The sequence below is a fragment of the Rosa chinensis genome, chromosome 5, assembly GCF_002994745.2.
Source record: "Rosa chinensis cultivar Old Blush chromosome 5, RchiOBHm-V2, whole genome shotgun sequence".
Taxonomy (NCBI): Eukaryota; Viridiplantae; Streptophyta; class Magnoliopsida; order Rosales; family Rosaceae; genus Rosa; species Rosa chinensis.
The window spans coordinates 56,511,219-56,529,062 of NC_037092.1; the positions used below are offsets into that span (position 1 = coordinate 56,511,219).

A 17,844-nucleotide genomic window follows, 5' to 3' on the forward strand; every position below is an offset into this window, starting at 1 on the left:
TTGATTTGTTCAAAAATAGCTGCAGTAGATTGGTTTTGAATAGGGGCAAGAGTGTTTCCCAATGCTCTTGAGTGCAAGGACAGAATACTAGTGAAATTGGAACATTGGTAGAAAACTTTAAGTTTTTTGTGCAGCTATTGATTGAAATTCAGTGATCTTTTGTCCTTAGGTTAATGACAACTCCCCAAGATTTCACACAAACACACACATATATATGAACAATTGTAGTATTTAAAGTTTTAAACATAATAAAACAGGACAACCATGCGAATATGAGAAGGGATTGATGTCTGGAGGCAGTATGAGAATATTCGTGGGTGGATAAAGTAGACTAAACTTATCATTCTTAAGTTTGGTATCGATTATTGGCTATAAAAAGAAGTTTGTTAGTGATTAATTGGAAAAAAAACAAAAAAAAAAGAAAGAAGGAAAAAGAGACCAGAGAATCACTGTTAACAGCATGGATATCCTTCTTAAGAAATGCTTAAATTATCTCAAGGGATTTTGCGCTTCTCTGAGTGGCAAGTTAATAGTGAAACTAAAGGAAAAGAATGAAGCCAAAATAATTTGTTATCCTCAATGTATGTGTATCCAGCTTATCTTAAATTGTTGGTCTGGCAAACTCAGATGATGCATATGTCTTGGCTAATTCTTGAGACTTAAAGAGTACATAGTATGGTTAAAATTCCATACTAAGGTGTGCAAGTAGCTCAAAGATCCATAGTAATGGCTCATTCTTATCTTCAGGGATGCAGTGAGAACATTACAATCCACTTAACTAATTTTTTTTTTTTTATAAGACACTTAACTAATCTTTCTCACTTGATTGTTTAAGGTTATACAAATCTGAGCGGTTTATCTAGTTGCAAGCTAGCTTATGATCATGGCCTGGAATTTAAAACCCAAAATATTGTACGGTCCAATTTGGAAATTTACCGACTTAGAGGCTATGACAGGAAGACATTTTTTCCATACACTTAACTGAGTGCATTTCATTGGCATCTGATTTTGCAAAGTCGAAATCAAGTATCTTATTGTAAAGAAACGAGTGATTAAATTGAAACATTAACTCTATAGAAGAAGTTGAAAATTGAAACATTAACTCTATAAATCAAGTATCTTATAGAAGAGCAGCTCCCAGATACATGATAGTTGAGGAATAGCTACCGTGCTTGTGTTTGATTTGTTGAGAAATAGGTAACTATAATTGGTTTTCAATTTCTAGGGATATTGCTACTGTGCTTGTTTTTGATTTGTTCAGAAATAGCATTTGTTGATTGGTTTTGAGTTTGTTCAGAAATAGAAACCTATGCTTGTGTTTGATTTGTTGAGAAATACCTATTGTGATTGGTTTTCAGTTTGTTGAGAAACATCTATTGTGATCTTCATTTACAAGTTTGGTTTTGAGTTTATTGAGTCTGTTTGATTCTGCAGGTTTTGGATGCATTTATAAGCTACTGTGCAGGTTTGATTGAGCAGGTTTTGGTGGTCTCTTTGATTCTGCAGGTTTTGGAAGACATTTTGGATCATTTCAAGATTATATGGTAGACTGAGGATCATAGTGAAGAAATTATGTAATGGTTTCAATTGTAAATACTCAATTGTTGCTGATTTGTAATGATTCCAGATGATTTGTAATGATTCCAAAAAATGAGGTGTGGAATGATGCAATGTTAGATTCAAAATGTTCCAATCTGGAGCCATTTCATTCCTTCTATAATTCTGTAGAGTACAACAAATGAGAAATAGCTTAGCAAGAGCAAAGCTCTGTGATTCCAGAAAATGCACATTCATTCACATGTTCTATACACTGTCATTCCAGAAAATGGACATTACATTCACATTACATTTAGTATTTACTACTACAAACATTCCACCAATAACCACAGTTTTTCCTATCCCACAGCCAATACATTATGCAGCAACCAATCCACCTGCCTCAAACAGAAATCGTCATTACCGGTGCATCCCAAGCTTGAAGAATCAAACACATCACAAAATTCATAACAATATTCACCAATAACAGCAACAATATCGAAACCAGCCAATAGCCAATAGCCAACCTGAAATCATCTTGCAAATCCAAAACCTGAAAAATCACACACACTAGATCAGTATCCTAAAAGCTCTATTGAAATTTCATGTGCTTCTAACAAATAAATGACTTTTACATAACTATAAGCTCTCTCAAAACTGGAGCTTAACGCACGGTTTTGGCACCTGTTCTAATAACACTTCAATGGATCACTAGAAAACTCAAAACAAGTGGTCCATCTAGCACAAGCTAGCAGGTACAACCATATAATGAAAAATAACACTTAAAACATGAGCAGGAACAAAACCAATCCTCAAAACTGATTGGATAGAACATGTCACTGTTTACCATCAAAACATTGCAAAGATGTTTAAACAAGCTTGAGTAATCCCAAAAACAAAATCAGTAATCCCAAATCAGTAATCCCAAATCAATAATCCCAAATCAGGAGTCACCTATAGATAATTGCAAAAAAATCAGTAATCCCAAAACCCAAATCAGTAATCCCAAACACAAAATCAGTAATCCCAAATCAGTAATCCCAAATCAGTAATCCCAAAATTAGTAATCCCAATTCAGTTGTGACGTCCCGAACCCGAATTCACCGGTTTACTAGTCATTTGGACGATAAACAACTTTTACTTTCACTTTTACTGTCGTTTCAATGTTTTTAGGGGGCCCTAAAAGTTGACTTTTTGTTCGGGTCAAAATTTGAGAAAATTTCATTCATGAAAGTTGTAGAGGACGTTAAACCGAGCGCGTGCATATGTGGTACGTAAAAATCGGAGCTCGTATGTGGAAGTTATAAGCGAAAATGTAAAAGTTACTGTTCACAGTAAGTAGTATATATTTGAAATTTTTACTGTTGGGCCAGGTAACTTTCTTTTCTCCTTCTCTCTCCTCCCGCACGCTCTCTCTTTCTCCTCTGCGCATTTTCTCTCTCTCTCCTCTGCAACTCCGGTTGCTTTCTCTTTCCGACCACCAAAAAGCTCAAATCGGTGGCTACGGACTCGTCTTGACCTCCTCTTGGCCCCTACGGTGGTGGCTCACGGCGGCTTGGCCGGAAAACGACGTATCGGGTCCTTGAAGTTTACTGTAGCAGGTGACCGTTGACCTAAATTCCGGCCACCTCTGGCGACAAAGTCATGCTTTTTAGAAGCGTCTTGAGGCGTACTTGAAGCTCCCCAAATATCTTGAAGCGATTTGTAGCGTGGAGGAAGAAAGCATAATTAGAAAATTTTACTCTACTTCGGTTTGCTTAATTGTTCGGCCACTTAGAGGTATTTTCTGACTTGGCCACAGTTATGAAAGATTCTTAGAATATTGAGTTGTTGATGCTGGTAAAATTTGGTAGCCAGATATGGTGGTTGACCGGCGGCTCGTGGGCCAGGCGCAGTTGCCTGTGGCGGCGCGTGAGAGCACGTCCGGCCGATCCTGGTGAGTTGTTTTGGTCTATTGACTAGTATATATTGTTATGAATTTATGGATATGTGTTTGGTGGAAATTGGAGGAGGTTTGGATGTTAATCAGAATTTCTGAAGTTCAATAGTTTGGTTATTGGTTTATGAGAAATTCCACTATCGGATTTCTCTCAGTTTTGCCCTAAAAACCTTCAATTAATGAATTGGTACTAATGGTGAAGTTTGGGTTAAATTGGAGTAGAAATGAAAATGTTGATTTATGAGGAAATGATGTGGGAATTGTATTTAATTTCCGGATTGTTATTCGCGAATTATAATTGTGTACAGGGCGACGTACTGAGCTATTGCTCGACGAAGGAACTCGTATGCATGGTCGCCTAAATAGTAATGTGAGTGGACATTTGTTTTTAAATTAATTCCGCATGCAGTATTATTATTATTATTTTCTTCCAATTGAGATTTAATTATGTTTTGAATATTTGAGATTTAGTTTATCGAGATTTATTTATGGATTACGAGATTAGTATTGAAATTCCTTCCCGAGGGCTTTTAGTAGATTTTTGAGATAGTCATTCATGAGTTATTGAGTTGGGAAATGATTTTCGGGAAGTGACTGATTCGGAAAAATATTATGAGAATTATTGTTTTCGAATATCAGTTTTTATGAAGATATACGAGTGCGAGGGATTTAGCAAATATTTGAGCATGATTGATTTATCGAGATTTATTGGGTTTTGAATTCCGCACTTATCAGACTTGGGTTAGATGGAGCTTTCTTTCCGAAAGCAATTATTGAATTATAGAGTATGTGATTATGCTTTCGAGGATTTATTGAGATATCGAAGATTGAGTTAGTGAGTTATTACTGAGTTATGCTTTCGGTGAATTATTAATGATTTATTGAGGTAATATCGAGTTTCTTTCCGGAAGCAAGTGATTGAAAGAGGTTATGTTCAGTTCTTGAGGAGGCTATTCAGTTTATTAAGGAGGCCAGTTTTGGCGCATGCGTATCTTACCTAGTCGGCAGTCCCTTCTAGGTAATAGTCTGGTTGGCAGTCCCTTCCAGACTACAGCTCGGTTGGCAGTCCCATCCGATGCGTCACCTGGTTGGCAGTCCCTTCCAGATGACATGAGGTAGTTAGTCGGCAGTCCCGTCTACTAGCTGTGGTTAGTCGGCAGTCCCGTCTACTACATGTGGCTAGTTGGCAGTCCCATCTATCCACCGCCTCCTATTCCGGTTGGCAGTCCCTTCCGATGCGTCATCTGGGTGGCAGTCCCTCCTAGATGGCATGAGATGACTTGACAGCAGTCCTTTCTAGTCATCAAACGAGCCTCATGAAAAGGGATGTTTTTATAAGGATTGAGGATGAGATTTTAAGAGATTTCAAGATGTTCTTGTTACGTGATTGAGATTTCAGTAAAGAGGATGATTAAAAGTATTTCCAAGATTGTTACTGCATGCAAGGTTTTAGAGAATAACTTGGGAAAGCATTAAGTTTTATTTATTCATTTGAAATCACTTATTTTTCGTCCACTCACTCTAACAGATTTTAAATGTTTTCCCCTGGGCCCTTCGGTTTTAACTGCCCAGTTTGCAGGCCAGTTTAGCTTGAGGTCGAGCGTACTTGGGGTTGAGGCATAGCTGTCATAGCTTCCGCATTATAAAAGTATTGGTCGTTTATCTTGTATTCTACCTTCTTGTACGCCTGAGAAATAGATTGCTCTAATAACTCTTGAGATTAATATTCTTAAGTTTCAGAATTGTTTTGTGATATGAGAGATATTGTGATATAGGGAGCAGGGTGGCTCCAGGAGAATAAGGATGGATGATTTAGAAGTGTAATTGTTTTTCTACAGGTTTTGGGTTGTCCATTTTTAGGGGAAGTTCTGTCAAATTTTTGGTAGAATTTCTTCTAAGGTGGGCCCCGCAGGGCCTCTTCGGATTTCAGGGTGAAATCCTGGGCGGGTCCTGTCATCAGTAATCCCAAAATCAGTAATCCCAAATCTTCAAACTTAGAAAACTCAAGGCTTTACCTTATACGGTGACTTGGGGACCTTCATCGGGGTCTTCACCGGTGATGAGCTCCGTTGACCGCGTCATCGTCAAACACAGGCGGCAGCAGTTAGGAGGACTAAGGAGATGATGAGGTTCGGCGGGGACTGATATCGGGCGTCGCCGATGGAATCACTCTGGCACTGCTAATGGTTTCGGGTGAGAAGAGACCATCACAGTGTTTTGTCGTGGTGACGAGAGGGAGAACCAGAGGCTTTGGTTGCATCGAAGTGGAGAGTATACAGTTCGTCTGAGTTTTCTAATTCGACCCGCGTTGGTTTTTGGGAAGAGATCGATCTGAGCCGTTGTGGAGAACTGCAGAGATGAGAAGAGATTGTGGAGAACTGATCGATTTGGTTCTGGTCTTCGATGAAACCAAAGTGGAGTCTACAGTTGATCGTTGTGGAGCTTATAGTTCGACCCGTGTTTTGGTTTTCAAGGAGATTGATCTGAGCCGTTGGTTTTCATTTAAAGCAACAGAAGGCTGTGATTGATCCATCCGCACATTATGTATAGCAAGGACGTCCTCTTTTGAACCTTGCTGTGTATATATATATATATATATATATATATATATATATATGAGGAGAAGAAGCCGTTGGCATCTTCCTCCATTGATAAGTTGGAAGGTCCAAGGGTGAAGTTCATTGATGGTTGAAGTTTTCCAGAAAAAATATTCGTTAAAAATTAATGATGTAATCTTATTGACTATTTGAGTTATTGCGTAAATTGTAATGTTTATAAATTATATATTTATATGTTATTTTTATATTATAAACGGGCCGGGCTGCGGCCCGTAATATGTCATGCTCGGGTCGTGCAGGGCCGCTTCTAAACGCCCTGGGTTCGTGCCGTGCTCGTGCCTAGCGGCCCATTTGCCACCTCTAGTCGTACAGATAAGAGTTTCTTAATTGGCTTACAATTATACTTCTAATAATAAACACAATCCTCAATTTCTGGAGCCGCCCTACTCCCCAAATCACAACATCTCCAATTAAACAAATACAAGTCTCAACTTGAAGACATTAATCTCAATCCCACAGGTTATTAGACCAATCTAGCAGACGAAAAGGAAATCAGGATATAAATAGGTTAAATAAGAAGCCTACAATATAAAACACAACCGTGGCTGATGCTATCCCTCGACTCCTACTATGCTGAACCAGCTAATCTACAGACTGGGCATTTGAAACCAAAGGGCCCAGGGAAAAGTAATTGAAAAAAGTTAACGTGAGTGGACGAAAATAAATAATCGAAAATTAGAATGAAAAACAATAACTTAATACTTTCCCACTTTTACAATCATAAAATCAATTATGCACTCCAGAGTTTAAGAAAATGTTTCGGAAAACGATTAGCTCAAGAATAACCGACTAGCCCCGCTAGTCAAAGTATGAAAACCGAAAACTCCGAAAACTCATAAAATGGGATCAGCCCCACTGATCAAGTAAAATCAGACTAGCCCCGCTAGTCAAGTAAGAGTAGAGTAGGGAAAAGAAGCGATCACTATACAGTAAAGAGAGCCTCCCAGGCTCTATGCTCAACTGCAACTCATAAACACAAAGTAAGTGATCGAGGAGGGCGCCTAAACAAAACTCTCAATTGCAACCCACGTGAGGAGGAGACTAAATAAAACAACCCATGTATGGTGAGGAAAAAACGTTCGAAAAATAGAAAATCCATAGAGCTTCCTCAAAATCTCGCAATATATAATAATCGCAAGAAAAGCTCGAGTATGATTCCCAACCGTATTCGGAAAACCTCGCAACAATATTCCAAACTCGAGAGACATAAAATAAATCAATGCGATTAATAATCTCAAAAAGATTCCTCGAATCAATAAACAAATAGGCACTAAAGTAAATTCATAAATTGATCGATAAACATGTTTCGGAAAATTTATTGGAAGTTCAATATCAAAATCAAATTGTAAAGCAAATCCATTCCCGAAATCAAACCATGTAATAAATCACATTTCGGAATCGAAAGACAAATTAATAAACCCAAACCCAAATGTTATATTCTGAAATCAAGATTATATTCTCAAATAAATAAAACGATTATTTAAGAAACATTATTGAATGCATAATATTTAAAAATAAAATGTCCACTCACTGTATACAACTAACATGGCCAAGCGTATGAATCCTCGTTCAGCGATGGGTCGGTACCTTACTCTGTACAAAATTATAATTTGTAAACGACAATTCAAAAATTAAATATGATTCTAAAACGAAACCTGAAAACCCCTCGCACAAGTAACTCATCGATCATCCGAAATCACATCAGAATCAACCCAAACTTCAAAGGTTTCGCCAACTCAATTATTTTAACATCTTAGTGAAAAAAGAAGACAATCTAACAGTCGGATATCCTCGAATCACAACCCGAAAATCCAAAAATTCGAGAAAAATTTGATCGATATCAAACTTCCTCCGATTTCCACCAAAATTATACCTACAAATTCTACATGTAATAAGGAACCCAACCTGCCAAATTAGGAGGCCGAATCAGCCCCACGCGCCACTAGATTCAGCGGCCCGTGAGTCAACCCCCGTATCGAGTCACACCACCTATGCCAAAATCTTCAAAACAACAAGCCCAACAACTTTTATAACCACAACAAAGTCCAGAAATGCCTAGAATTGCCAAAAATTACCTCAAAATTTTGGGAAGAAAACCTAGAACTTCAACTCTTTGATTCGGCCTCCACGCTTCAAATTGGATCAAGAGGCTTGTATAGCTAGGAAGAGGATAAGGGCAGCTCCAAAACCCAACCAGTGGTGGTCGAAAAACGAAGAATTGACCGGAAGAACAAAACGAGTCGAACTAGATTTTTAGAAGCTTTGATTTGTCGTTTTAGGCTTGATTTTAGGTAAAGCAATGCTGGAAAGTGAAAGAGGAGGAAGAGGCGCACTAGAAGATGCAGGTGCAGCTGCCTGGAATGGTCAAACGGAGGCGAAATGGTCGAGTCAAGCTTCCGGGTCAGGTCGGGTCTTTTGGTAATTTGTCTTTTTACCAAAGTAATTTCTCCTTTTATAGAAACCTTCCCCGAAATAGTAATTCCCTCATTTTTGACCATAACTTCTTCATACAAACTCTTATTTAAGCGTGCCATGTGTCCACAGACTCAGTTTAATGTTCTCTACAACTTATGTAAAGAAAATGTTCTCAAATGACGAACAAATTAAAAGTTAACTTTTTAGAGCCCCTAAAAGTACCTAAATGAAGTTAAAAGTGAAAGTAATTGTCGTTTACTGTCCGAATGACTAGTATATGGATAAACTGAGATATGGGACGTAATAAACTGTCAAGGGCTTAAGAGGTTTCTTGGGCCTTGCAGGCTACTATAGGCGGTTTGTTAGAAACTTTGGGCTCATAGCCATGCTCAAACCTGATAGTTTCATCCAGACACCCGAAGCTGAAGTTGCATTTCATAGACTGAAGGTTGCATCATCATTGAAACAGTGCTAGCCATATCAAACTTTTCCAACCCTTTACTGTGGAAGCCGATGCTAGTGGGCTCAGAATTGAAGCAGTTTTATCACAGCATAAACACCTAATTGCTTACCTCAGTAAGTCTCTATCCCCAAAGAACTTGGCTCTCTCGATTTATGACAAGGAGATGTTGGCGATCATGTACGTCATCGATAAATGGTGCCTTTATCTACTTGGCAGTCATTTCACTATTCTCACCGATCACTAGACCTTAAAGCACCTCCTTGACTAGCGCATCTCCACACAATCTCAGCATAAATGGCTAGCCAAATTGCTCAGTTACGACTACAAAATCGAGTACCGAGCCTGCCATCTAAACACAGTACGGGATGCCTTGTCAAGATGCCATGAACTGTATGTCATTCAATCTGTCTCTTCCCCCACTTGCGACAAAATTCAACACATCCAACATGCTTGTTTAAGAGACCCGAAGGTTCAAACAATTATGCAAGCACTTCAACAAGGACAGAGCACAAGGAAAGGATTTTCTCTCTGGAACAATCAATTGATGCATAAAAATAAATTCTTTGTACCTCAAACCTTAGAATGGTGTGCGAAGATCCTTCATGAGTTTCACTCTTCCTTGGAAGTAGGTCATTCGAGATATATACAAACCCTTATGCAACTGTCTCAAAGCTTCAAGTGGCCTGGAATACGCAAAGATGTCAAAGCCTTCATCTCTAGCTGCTATTAGTCTCAACGTCAGAACTATGAGACTATTCACCCTCCTGGCCAGCTCCAACCACTCCCAATTCCAGAAGAGGTGTTCTATGACATCTCCATGGATTTTGTCAATGAGCTTCCCAATTCACAAGTTATGAATGCTATCTTTGTGGTCATCGACATATTATCCAAGTATCAACACTTTATTCCGATCACCCACCCATACATTGCTTCCCAAATTACAGTGTGTTCACCAAAGAAGTCTTCAAGCTTTACAGTATGCCCCGGTCAATTGTCTCTGATCGAGATCTCATCTTCCTCAGCCATTTTTTGGGAGGCATTCTTCAAGTTACAAGCATGAAATTGTGTTGGAGCTCTACGTATCACCCTTAGTCTGATGGCCAGACAGAGGTGGTGAACAGGTTCCTTGAAGACTATATGTGCTACTTTTCCTACTAGGAAAAGAAATTCTCCAATTGAAGTAGGAATCCTAAGCTCCCATGCAGAGTTCCCTAGTTTGATGGCTAGAGAGAGGTGGTGAACAGGTCCCTTGAACACTATCTGCACTGCTTTGTTGCTGACAAGCCTTCTTTTTGGAATAGATTACTACACTGGGCGGAGTGGTGGTACAACATCTCCTACCACTCCACCATCAAGATGACTCATTTCCAAGCCTTTTATGGCATCCCTCAACCCATAATCCACCGCTACCTCCCTAGTACAACTTTGGTGCATGCAATCGATACCGCACTCCAATCTCATCATTAACTGCTGCAATCTCTCAAGCATCACATGCTCCAAGCCCAAAATAGAATGAAATAGACAGCCGATAAGAATCTCACTGAGCGCGAGTTTGCAATTAGTGATTAGGTGTTTCTAAAACTGCACCGTTATCATCAACTCTATCTGATTAAGTGGCCTTCGCATAAGTTTTCACCTCGATTCTATGGGCCCTTCAAGGTCACAGAAAGGATTGGGAAGGTCGCCTACAGATTGGACCTGCCTCCTTCTTCCAAAATACACCCGGTCTTCCATGTTTGCCTCTTGAAGCTGCGCATTGGAGACTCTGCACCAACCTCTCAAACTGTGCCTCACTTCAATGACAAAGGAGAAATCATCTGGACTCCAGCCAAAGTCCTCAACATAACTGTCGTACAGTAGAAAGGGAGATCAGTCACTTAGTGGCTAATCCAATGGACTGGACTGCCAATAGATGATGCTACTTGGGAAAATGCACAGTCCATCAGGGCCCGGACTAAATTTTGAATTCAATTACTTATAATTTCTATTATTGTTTTGGCTCCAAAAAATGACGAATGACCCATTACGTTTCTAGATCATTCAAAATTGAATCGAGGGACTAGTGAGTAGTGACAGAGTGAGGAAGAATTCGGCGATGGCCGAGTCGACTCAGCTCCAGCTTCAACTTGAGCAAGTCGCGACGATTCTTGGCCCCGACCCCCTCGCCTCTTTCAAAACCCTAATCTCCTACCTCCTCTGCCCCTCCTATTTTGAAAGCCTAATCTCCTCCTCCCTCTTCTCCTCCAATTCCGAGCAGCGATCCCGGGCCGAGCTCGTCTATAACCTCTTCAAAAAGTACGATCCCGACTCCCTCTCCCTCACACTCGCTCACCTCCTCCAATTCTCGCCGGCGCCGGACTCCCGATTTATCTCCGCCGTCCTCCTCCGCAATCAAATCCACCTCTGGCCAAGCCTCTCGGAGAACACACAATCCACGATCAAATCCGCTCTATTGTTCTCCATTCAACGACAGGACAACACGAAATCGATTTCAGGCAGCCTCTGCGACGCCGTTTCCGCGCTCGCCGCCGGGATCTTGCAGGAAAACGGCTGGCCGGAGCTCTTGCCCTTTCTGTTCGCATCCGTTTCCGCGGATTCGCTGCCGCCGATACTTCAGGAATCGGCAGCGTTCTTGATATTCGCGCAGCTCTCGCCGCACTTATTGCCGTATATAAACGAATTACACACCGTCTTCTTGTCCTGCTTGAGCTCCTCCACAAGGTCAGATGAAGTTAAGATAGCTGCGTTTAGTGCTGTGGTCAATTTCATTCGGTGTTTGCCCTACTCTGAAGATGAGGATAGGTTTCACGACGTCTTGATAGAAATGATGAGAACAGTGATGGGGAAATTGAACAAAGGGAAGGAGATCATGGCACAGGAAGCGATCAAGTTGTTCATTGAATTGGCCGGGACCCATCCGTCGTTGCTCAGCCGCAACGGGCAGATCATCCGGGCTATGCTGCAGATTGCTGAAGCCATAGATGTCTTGGAACAAGGGACGAGGCACTTGGCTATTGAGTTTCTGATTACTCTGGCCAAGGCCGGAGAGCGTGCACCATGGATAATGAGGAATTCAGTGCAGTTTGTTGGTCTGTTGTTTTCCATTTTGATGAGGATGGTTTCGGATGTTGAGGATGATCCCTTGTGGCATAAGGCTGAGACTGATGATGAGTATGCAGGTGTAAGTGCTGATTACCGTGTTGGGAATGAGTGTTTGCATAGGCTTGCCATTGCGTTGGGCGGCAATGACATTGTTCCTGTTGCTTTGAAGGAGTTACCTGCCTGTTTTGCTTCCAATGAGTGGAAGAAGCACAATGCTGCACTGGTTGCCCTTGCTCAAATTTCTGAGGGTTGTTCAAAGGTATAAATTCTGCAGTAATTTTGGCATTGATATCCTGCATTGTCTGCAAAGCTGACTTATTAACACTGGCTATATAATTTTTGTTTGTTGGTGAGTGGGGCTAGGAATAGTTGCTTGTTAGTGAACTCCACTTATTGGAAAGACAAGCACCATCAAAATGCATAGTTACATTGTACTAAAGATAGATAATGGACAGTTGACCGAAATGGACATCTTCCCAAGTCCCATGTATTAATTGCTCTGCAATAAAGTAGGGGCTCTGCTAATAAGACCCCATGGTTTTTGACATTTTCAAAATATATCATTGTTTGAATATAAGTAAGAGATATAATGGGGAAGTAGTCTTGTGAGTTCTTTCAAAAATTTTCTGGTATGAGATGATTGTCTTGTATGAGATGCACGCACACTCGTATTATGATTCTTGATGCAGTTTCCAAGTGGTCTCTTACTCACTTCTATATCAACAATGTGAAAAGTTCAGCGCAGCAAAGTTTTTATTTTTTTTATGCATCATAGCACCTGTTGCTGTGAAATGTATTCAAGTTATCTTATTGTTTATCTTTTCGTTTTTCTATTTGCTGCAGGTAATGATAAAAGATTTGGAGCAAGTGGTGGCAATGGTTTTGAACTCCTTTGAACATTCACATATTCGGGTAAGGCGGTCAGCGATTAATGCAGTTGGCCAGTTGTCTACTTATTTGGCCCCAGACCTGCAAGTTCAATATCATCAACAGGTGTTTTCTGCACTGAATGCCACTATATATGGTTTGCAGAATCGTCGTCTGCTGGTTAGTTAATGTCTGACAAGATTGTTTAATTCTAATCGGGAATTTTTGACTGGTGATGATTTTGCTTCTTGCCATGCTAGTTTCTATGAAGTAATGAGAATCTGAGAGTTCACTTTTGAGTAAAGAAATTGACAGCTTTTTGTGTTAGACAACATTGGTTTTTGTACTTGGGAATTGTGTGGCTCTGGAGGATATTGAATATGCTGGCATGTTCTTTATTTGGCTCATTTGCGGTGTTCTTTTTGTCAGACATGCTCATTCTCAAGACCTTGTTATTTGAAGGAAGCTTGTCATTTTCTTTTGCTAGGAAATCAATGGCTAATAATTGTTACCTCATGTAATTTGATATCTGCAGGCACATGCTGCTTCAGCACTGCAAAAATTCATTGAGAAATGTGCTAGGGATATCTTGACACCTTATTTGGATGAAGTGTTTTCCCAATTGGTTGTACTTTTGCAGGTAATTTCTTATATAAACTGTACCACATCGATGATGTAGGACTTGCATGTTCTTTTGAACTACTATTTTACATGTCTCAACTTTTATGTCTTATGCAGAGTGAGATACAAATGGTGCAAGTAGAAGCATTGACTGCTTTGGCATCAGTTGTTGTTTCATTTCCGGTATTTTTCTCTATAATGTGTTCTTCTAGTTGAATATTTGTATTATGGACGATTCAATTGGATGGTAATGGGATCTGTAGGAGCAATTCCAAAAATACTATGAAGTTGTCATGATTCCCCTGAGAGCTATGTTGTTGGATGCCGCTAATAACCCAGTTTGGTCCAAGTCCGTGGCGTGTATTAGCTTGGTTGGTATGGCTGTTGGAAAGGAGAAATTCAGGGATGATGCTAAGAAAGTAAGTCATTTAGATGAAACCACTCGTTGCATCGGTGCTTCCCCATTTTGGAATTTACATTGAGATATGTATCTTGCTACCAATGGTTATTGATAGGACAAATTTAATTTTCTTCTTCATGCATATTTATTGCATATAGTATATTCTGTTTTCCGGATGAGAAATTAAAATTTGAGCATCTTCATTTTTACTTAACCAAGAAACCTGCAGCTGTTTTTTTTGTTCGGTTGTTGAAATCAACTAGTTAATGTACATACGTACCAAATGATGTTTACCGCTTTAATTTTTGTAAGGTCATGGAAGTGCTGCTGTCTTTTCAAGGATCTCAAATGGAGCCAGATGACCCAACTGCAAGTTGCATGCTACAGGTATTTTATCTTAAAATTACCCTGCTCAGAAAGTGCAATTAATACCATCTTATAACAGTTTATCTACAATTTTGTAGATATGCGCTGACCTCTGCAAGTGTCTAGGACAAGATTTCCTTCCTTACATGGGTGCTGTTATGCCTCCTTTGCTTCAGTTTGTTCAAATTAAGCCTGTTGAAACCGTTATCTCCGCAAATGACAATAGTGATATGGATGAATCTGATGATGAAAGGTTTCAATTTCTGCAAGTTCTGTATCTGAAAGCCTTCTGTAATATATGCTTCCATGTGCCTGCACAACCTGTTTATTTATATAAACCTTCCATCCTCTTTGCAAGCAACCACACACAAGTTAACGAGTCCAAGTTCACATGAACCTTTAGCTGCATGCCATAAAAACTAGTCTGCATGGATAACAACCATGGCCCTTAAAAAAAAAAAAAATTGTTTGTAGAGCCCTGATGAGTGTATGGTTACTGAGTGTATAAGATGTAGCAGTATTCATGCTCCCTTTAGTTCTTGATGTCATGCTAAAAGTTGGTCTGTGCTGCAGTACGGAAACAATTACTCTTGGAGATAAAAGGATTAGAATCAAGACTAGTGCATTGGAGGAAAAAGTTGCATCTTGCAATTTGCTGTGTTGCTATGCTGATGAACTGAAGGAAGGATTCTTTCCATGGATCGATCAGGTCTGTCATAGTGTAATAATAACTTTTCTTGCCAGGCCTTCAATGATATGAGTCTAAAATGGGTCATTTAATTGCAGGTTGCCCCAACGTTAGTTCCACTTTTATCTTATATCCATGAAAAAGTGAGGAAGTCTGCTGTTTCAGGTAGTATTCACTGATGATGTTAGATGGTTTTATTTGCTCCTTCATCTTCATATGTCAGTGGAGGTTTAATTGGTAAATCAAATTTTTTTTTCCCTCTAGCAATGCTGAAGCTACTGCTTACTGCAAAGTTAGCTGTAGACAGAGGGCAAGCTCAAGGTTGTAATGAAACGTATTTAAAGAAATTGTCTGACTACATCGTTCGAGCTCTGGTGGAAGCATTACCTAAGGTGATTTACTGTTTGTCAATTATACCTTCCTGATCATGGTGAATGATATGAATCTTTTCCTGATTCTTTTTGTTTGGTGCTACCCTAACTTAGAGAATGCAATTTGTGTGCAGGAAGATGATTCTGAAATCTGCACAAAGATATTGGATGCTATAAATGAATGCATACAGGTCTGGATGCACACACACACGCACACAGAGACACGCAAAGGCATGCAGTCTGGATCAGAAGTGGATGTCTGCAAAGATGCAAAAGTGCGGACGCGGCTCAGGGCAGTGTGGATGGTGCTGGTCTTGCGGGTGCTGAACCAGGCCTCCATCTTTAGTTTCTTGCATGTCGAGCTCGAAGTAGAGATTCAGGTGCATGAAGTTTTGGGTGAACTTCCTGTCCGGACCTTCAACCTCGATCACTTTTTCCTCCATGATGGTGCCGCCATCCGGGATGTTAGTGGTCTCTGAGGATAGAATCTGCGCACCATCTGCACCGCCCTGAGTCGCGTCCGCATTTTGATCAGGTTCGGACGTCTGCTTCTGATCCAGCCTCTTTATGTATGTATTTTTTGTAGTTGAACATCAGACATCTCATCATGAACGTACATTGGATATAAGTATGTAGGCAAGAGAGCACATGCACAACCAAAATGTAGGGTCAGAAATCAAAATTACATTCCTAATCCTGAAAGGCTTGGTGTGTTGCCTTAATCGACCACAAGGGACAAACAAATCTACACGCATACCTGGTTGGATGCAGTGGAAAATGTTCGCTTCCCAAACCAAAATTCCAAACATGGGAAAAGGGTGCAAAGATTGGATGAGAATTTGAAATTGGAACATATTTGGAGTTTTTAGGGTTTTCATTTTGATTAGGTCATATTATTACCATATAGGAAAATTTCATGCTTGAAGATGTTCAAAAGTTAATCTGTTACAACAAATCCATTTATTGTCGAACAAAAAAAAGTAATTGTATTAAAAGAGCAAAATTATTGGTCAATAACCCACAATTTAAATTTTAGTTTGGGAGAAAATGTAGCTCCTCGGAATGAAATGTTATTTTTGGCTTTGTCCACCAAAAGTAGTACTTGGTTTTGGCAAATCCATTTTTACGTGCCACATTATTTCTTCTTTGCATTGCTCATTTGTATCATTTCTTTCAGCTCTTTGGATCCACTCTAGATGAAAGCCTTGTCAAATCCATCAAGGAGATAAAGCAGGTGATTACTCCTCGTTCTAGTAAGAAAAGAGTGAGCAGAAAGGACCTAAGCATATGATTTTGATGATGAGGAAAGTTATGCGATGAAAGTGGAAAATTGACAAGAGGACCAAAGTTTTTGATCAAGTAAAATAGACACATAATTATTGTAATCGCATAATTTGTTTGCTTGTAATTCCTAATTTAAATTTAGTTATTAAGGCAAACCACATCGTCAAATTATTGTCATGGTTGAAACTTGGAAATAGTATTTTTATCATATAATAAGCAAAATTTCTAATTAGATGATTTTTTATAAAAAAAAAATTGTCTAATTAATCAACACAATTTACCGTTAATGATTTAGCGTTTGTTAAACAATAATTCTTTTTTCATCTATTTTTTTTTCTTTTTTCAATTATTGAACAGTGACCTCTTGATTAGCTAACCCATACTTATGCTGTGAAGCTTATGGTTTATATTTCGTTGGCACCAGGGATAGTTCGAATTGAAAGGATTGCGTAAGGGTGGGAATTAAAAGAAAAAGAAAAGTGGGTGCGAATTCAAAAATAAATGTAATCTTTTTATACTACTAATGGCCTACCCACTGTGTGTGGAGAGCAGTTAGAGCAAGTTCACCCGTAGTCAAGAAATGTCAAGGTCGAAAAGTCAAGACGTCGACTAGTCAAATAACTGTTCACTACCACTGGACATGAGTTTCCACCTGTTCTTTTCATGACCAGTCAAGACTGTTCATTATTTTTAGTTTTTCACTATTCATTGAATTTTTTACAATTTCATTTTACTTTTTCAATATTAAAAAAAGCCTATAAATAGGCATGGGATCAGATGGACGATCCAGAAAGCTCCAGAGAGAGCTTGGAGCTCTTTGACCCGAGATGCAACCGACTGGATCTTCCACGTCCGGCCACCCCACGACGGCGCGCAACCACCGATGTCTTCGTCTCCTCGTCGCCATCATGCCTGCGGTCTTGGACCGCTCATGCACCCGACGAGGAGGGAGAAATGACATAGAGAAGCCCGAACCTTCACCAGCAAGCTCTGCAATTTCCGGCGACTTCGGCCACCGATTGGGCCGTATGTGGTATGGAACTCACTCATCTCATCGTGCTCTACACTCTAGTATAATTAGATTTTCGATTTGATCGAGTTTTGACAATTTGGTTTCTGGGTTCATCTCGGTTCCGTCGCTGTCTTTGACGCCGGCAGCTTTCCAGCACCTCTA

General features: G+C 39.7%; 1 protein-coding gene across 4 annotated transcripts; it reads left to right on the top strand.

Moving 5' to 3' along the window:
• The first annotated feature begins 10,709 nt into the window (after positions 1-10,709).
• Positions 10,710-16,899, top strand: LOC112167382 (importin-5). 4 transcript variants are annotated; one of them, XR_002923750.2, is made up of 12 exons: positions 10,710-12,332; positions 12,917-13,120; positions 13,476-13,580; positions 13,679-13,744; positions 13,825-13,980; positions 14,274-14,348; positions 14,426-14,580; positions 14,901-15,036; positions 15,114-15,180; positions 15,280-15,407; positions 15,521-15,921; positions 16,564-16,899. XR_002923750.2 is itself a non-coding variant. In XM_024304396.2 (12 exons), exons 1-12 carry the CDS (start codon positions 11,067-11,069, stop codon positions 16,675-16,677), a joined length of 2,529 nt encoding a protein of 842 aa, XP_024160164.1. In that variant the 5' UTR covers positions 10,714-11,066; the 3' UTR covers positions 16,678-16,899. The 4 variants fall into 4 exon arrangements, 2 of the variants coding, with proteins under 2 accessions (XP_040362816.1, XP_024160164.1); XM_024304396.2 differs by having other exon boundaries at positions 10,714-12,332; positions 15,521-15,577; XM_040506882.1 differs by lacking the exon at positions 16,564-16,899 and having other exon boundaries at positions 15,521-16,507.
• Positions 16,900-17,844: the final 945 nt, after the last annotated feature.

Coding starts and splice junctions, on each gene's coding strand:
- LOC112167382 (XM_040506882.1), top strand. CDS start 11,067: ATGGCCGAGTCGACTCAGCTCCAGCTTCAACTTGAGCAAGTCGCGACG. Junction 14,349..14,425: donor CTGCAAGTTGCATGCTACAG/GTATTTTATCTT, acceptor ACAATTTTGTAG/ATATGCGCTGACCTCTGCAA. Junction 15,408..15,520: donor TGGTGGAAGCATTACCTAAG/GTGATTTACTGT, acceptor ATTTGTGTGCAG/GAAGATGATTCTGAAATCTG.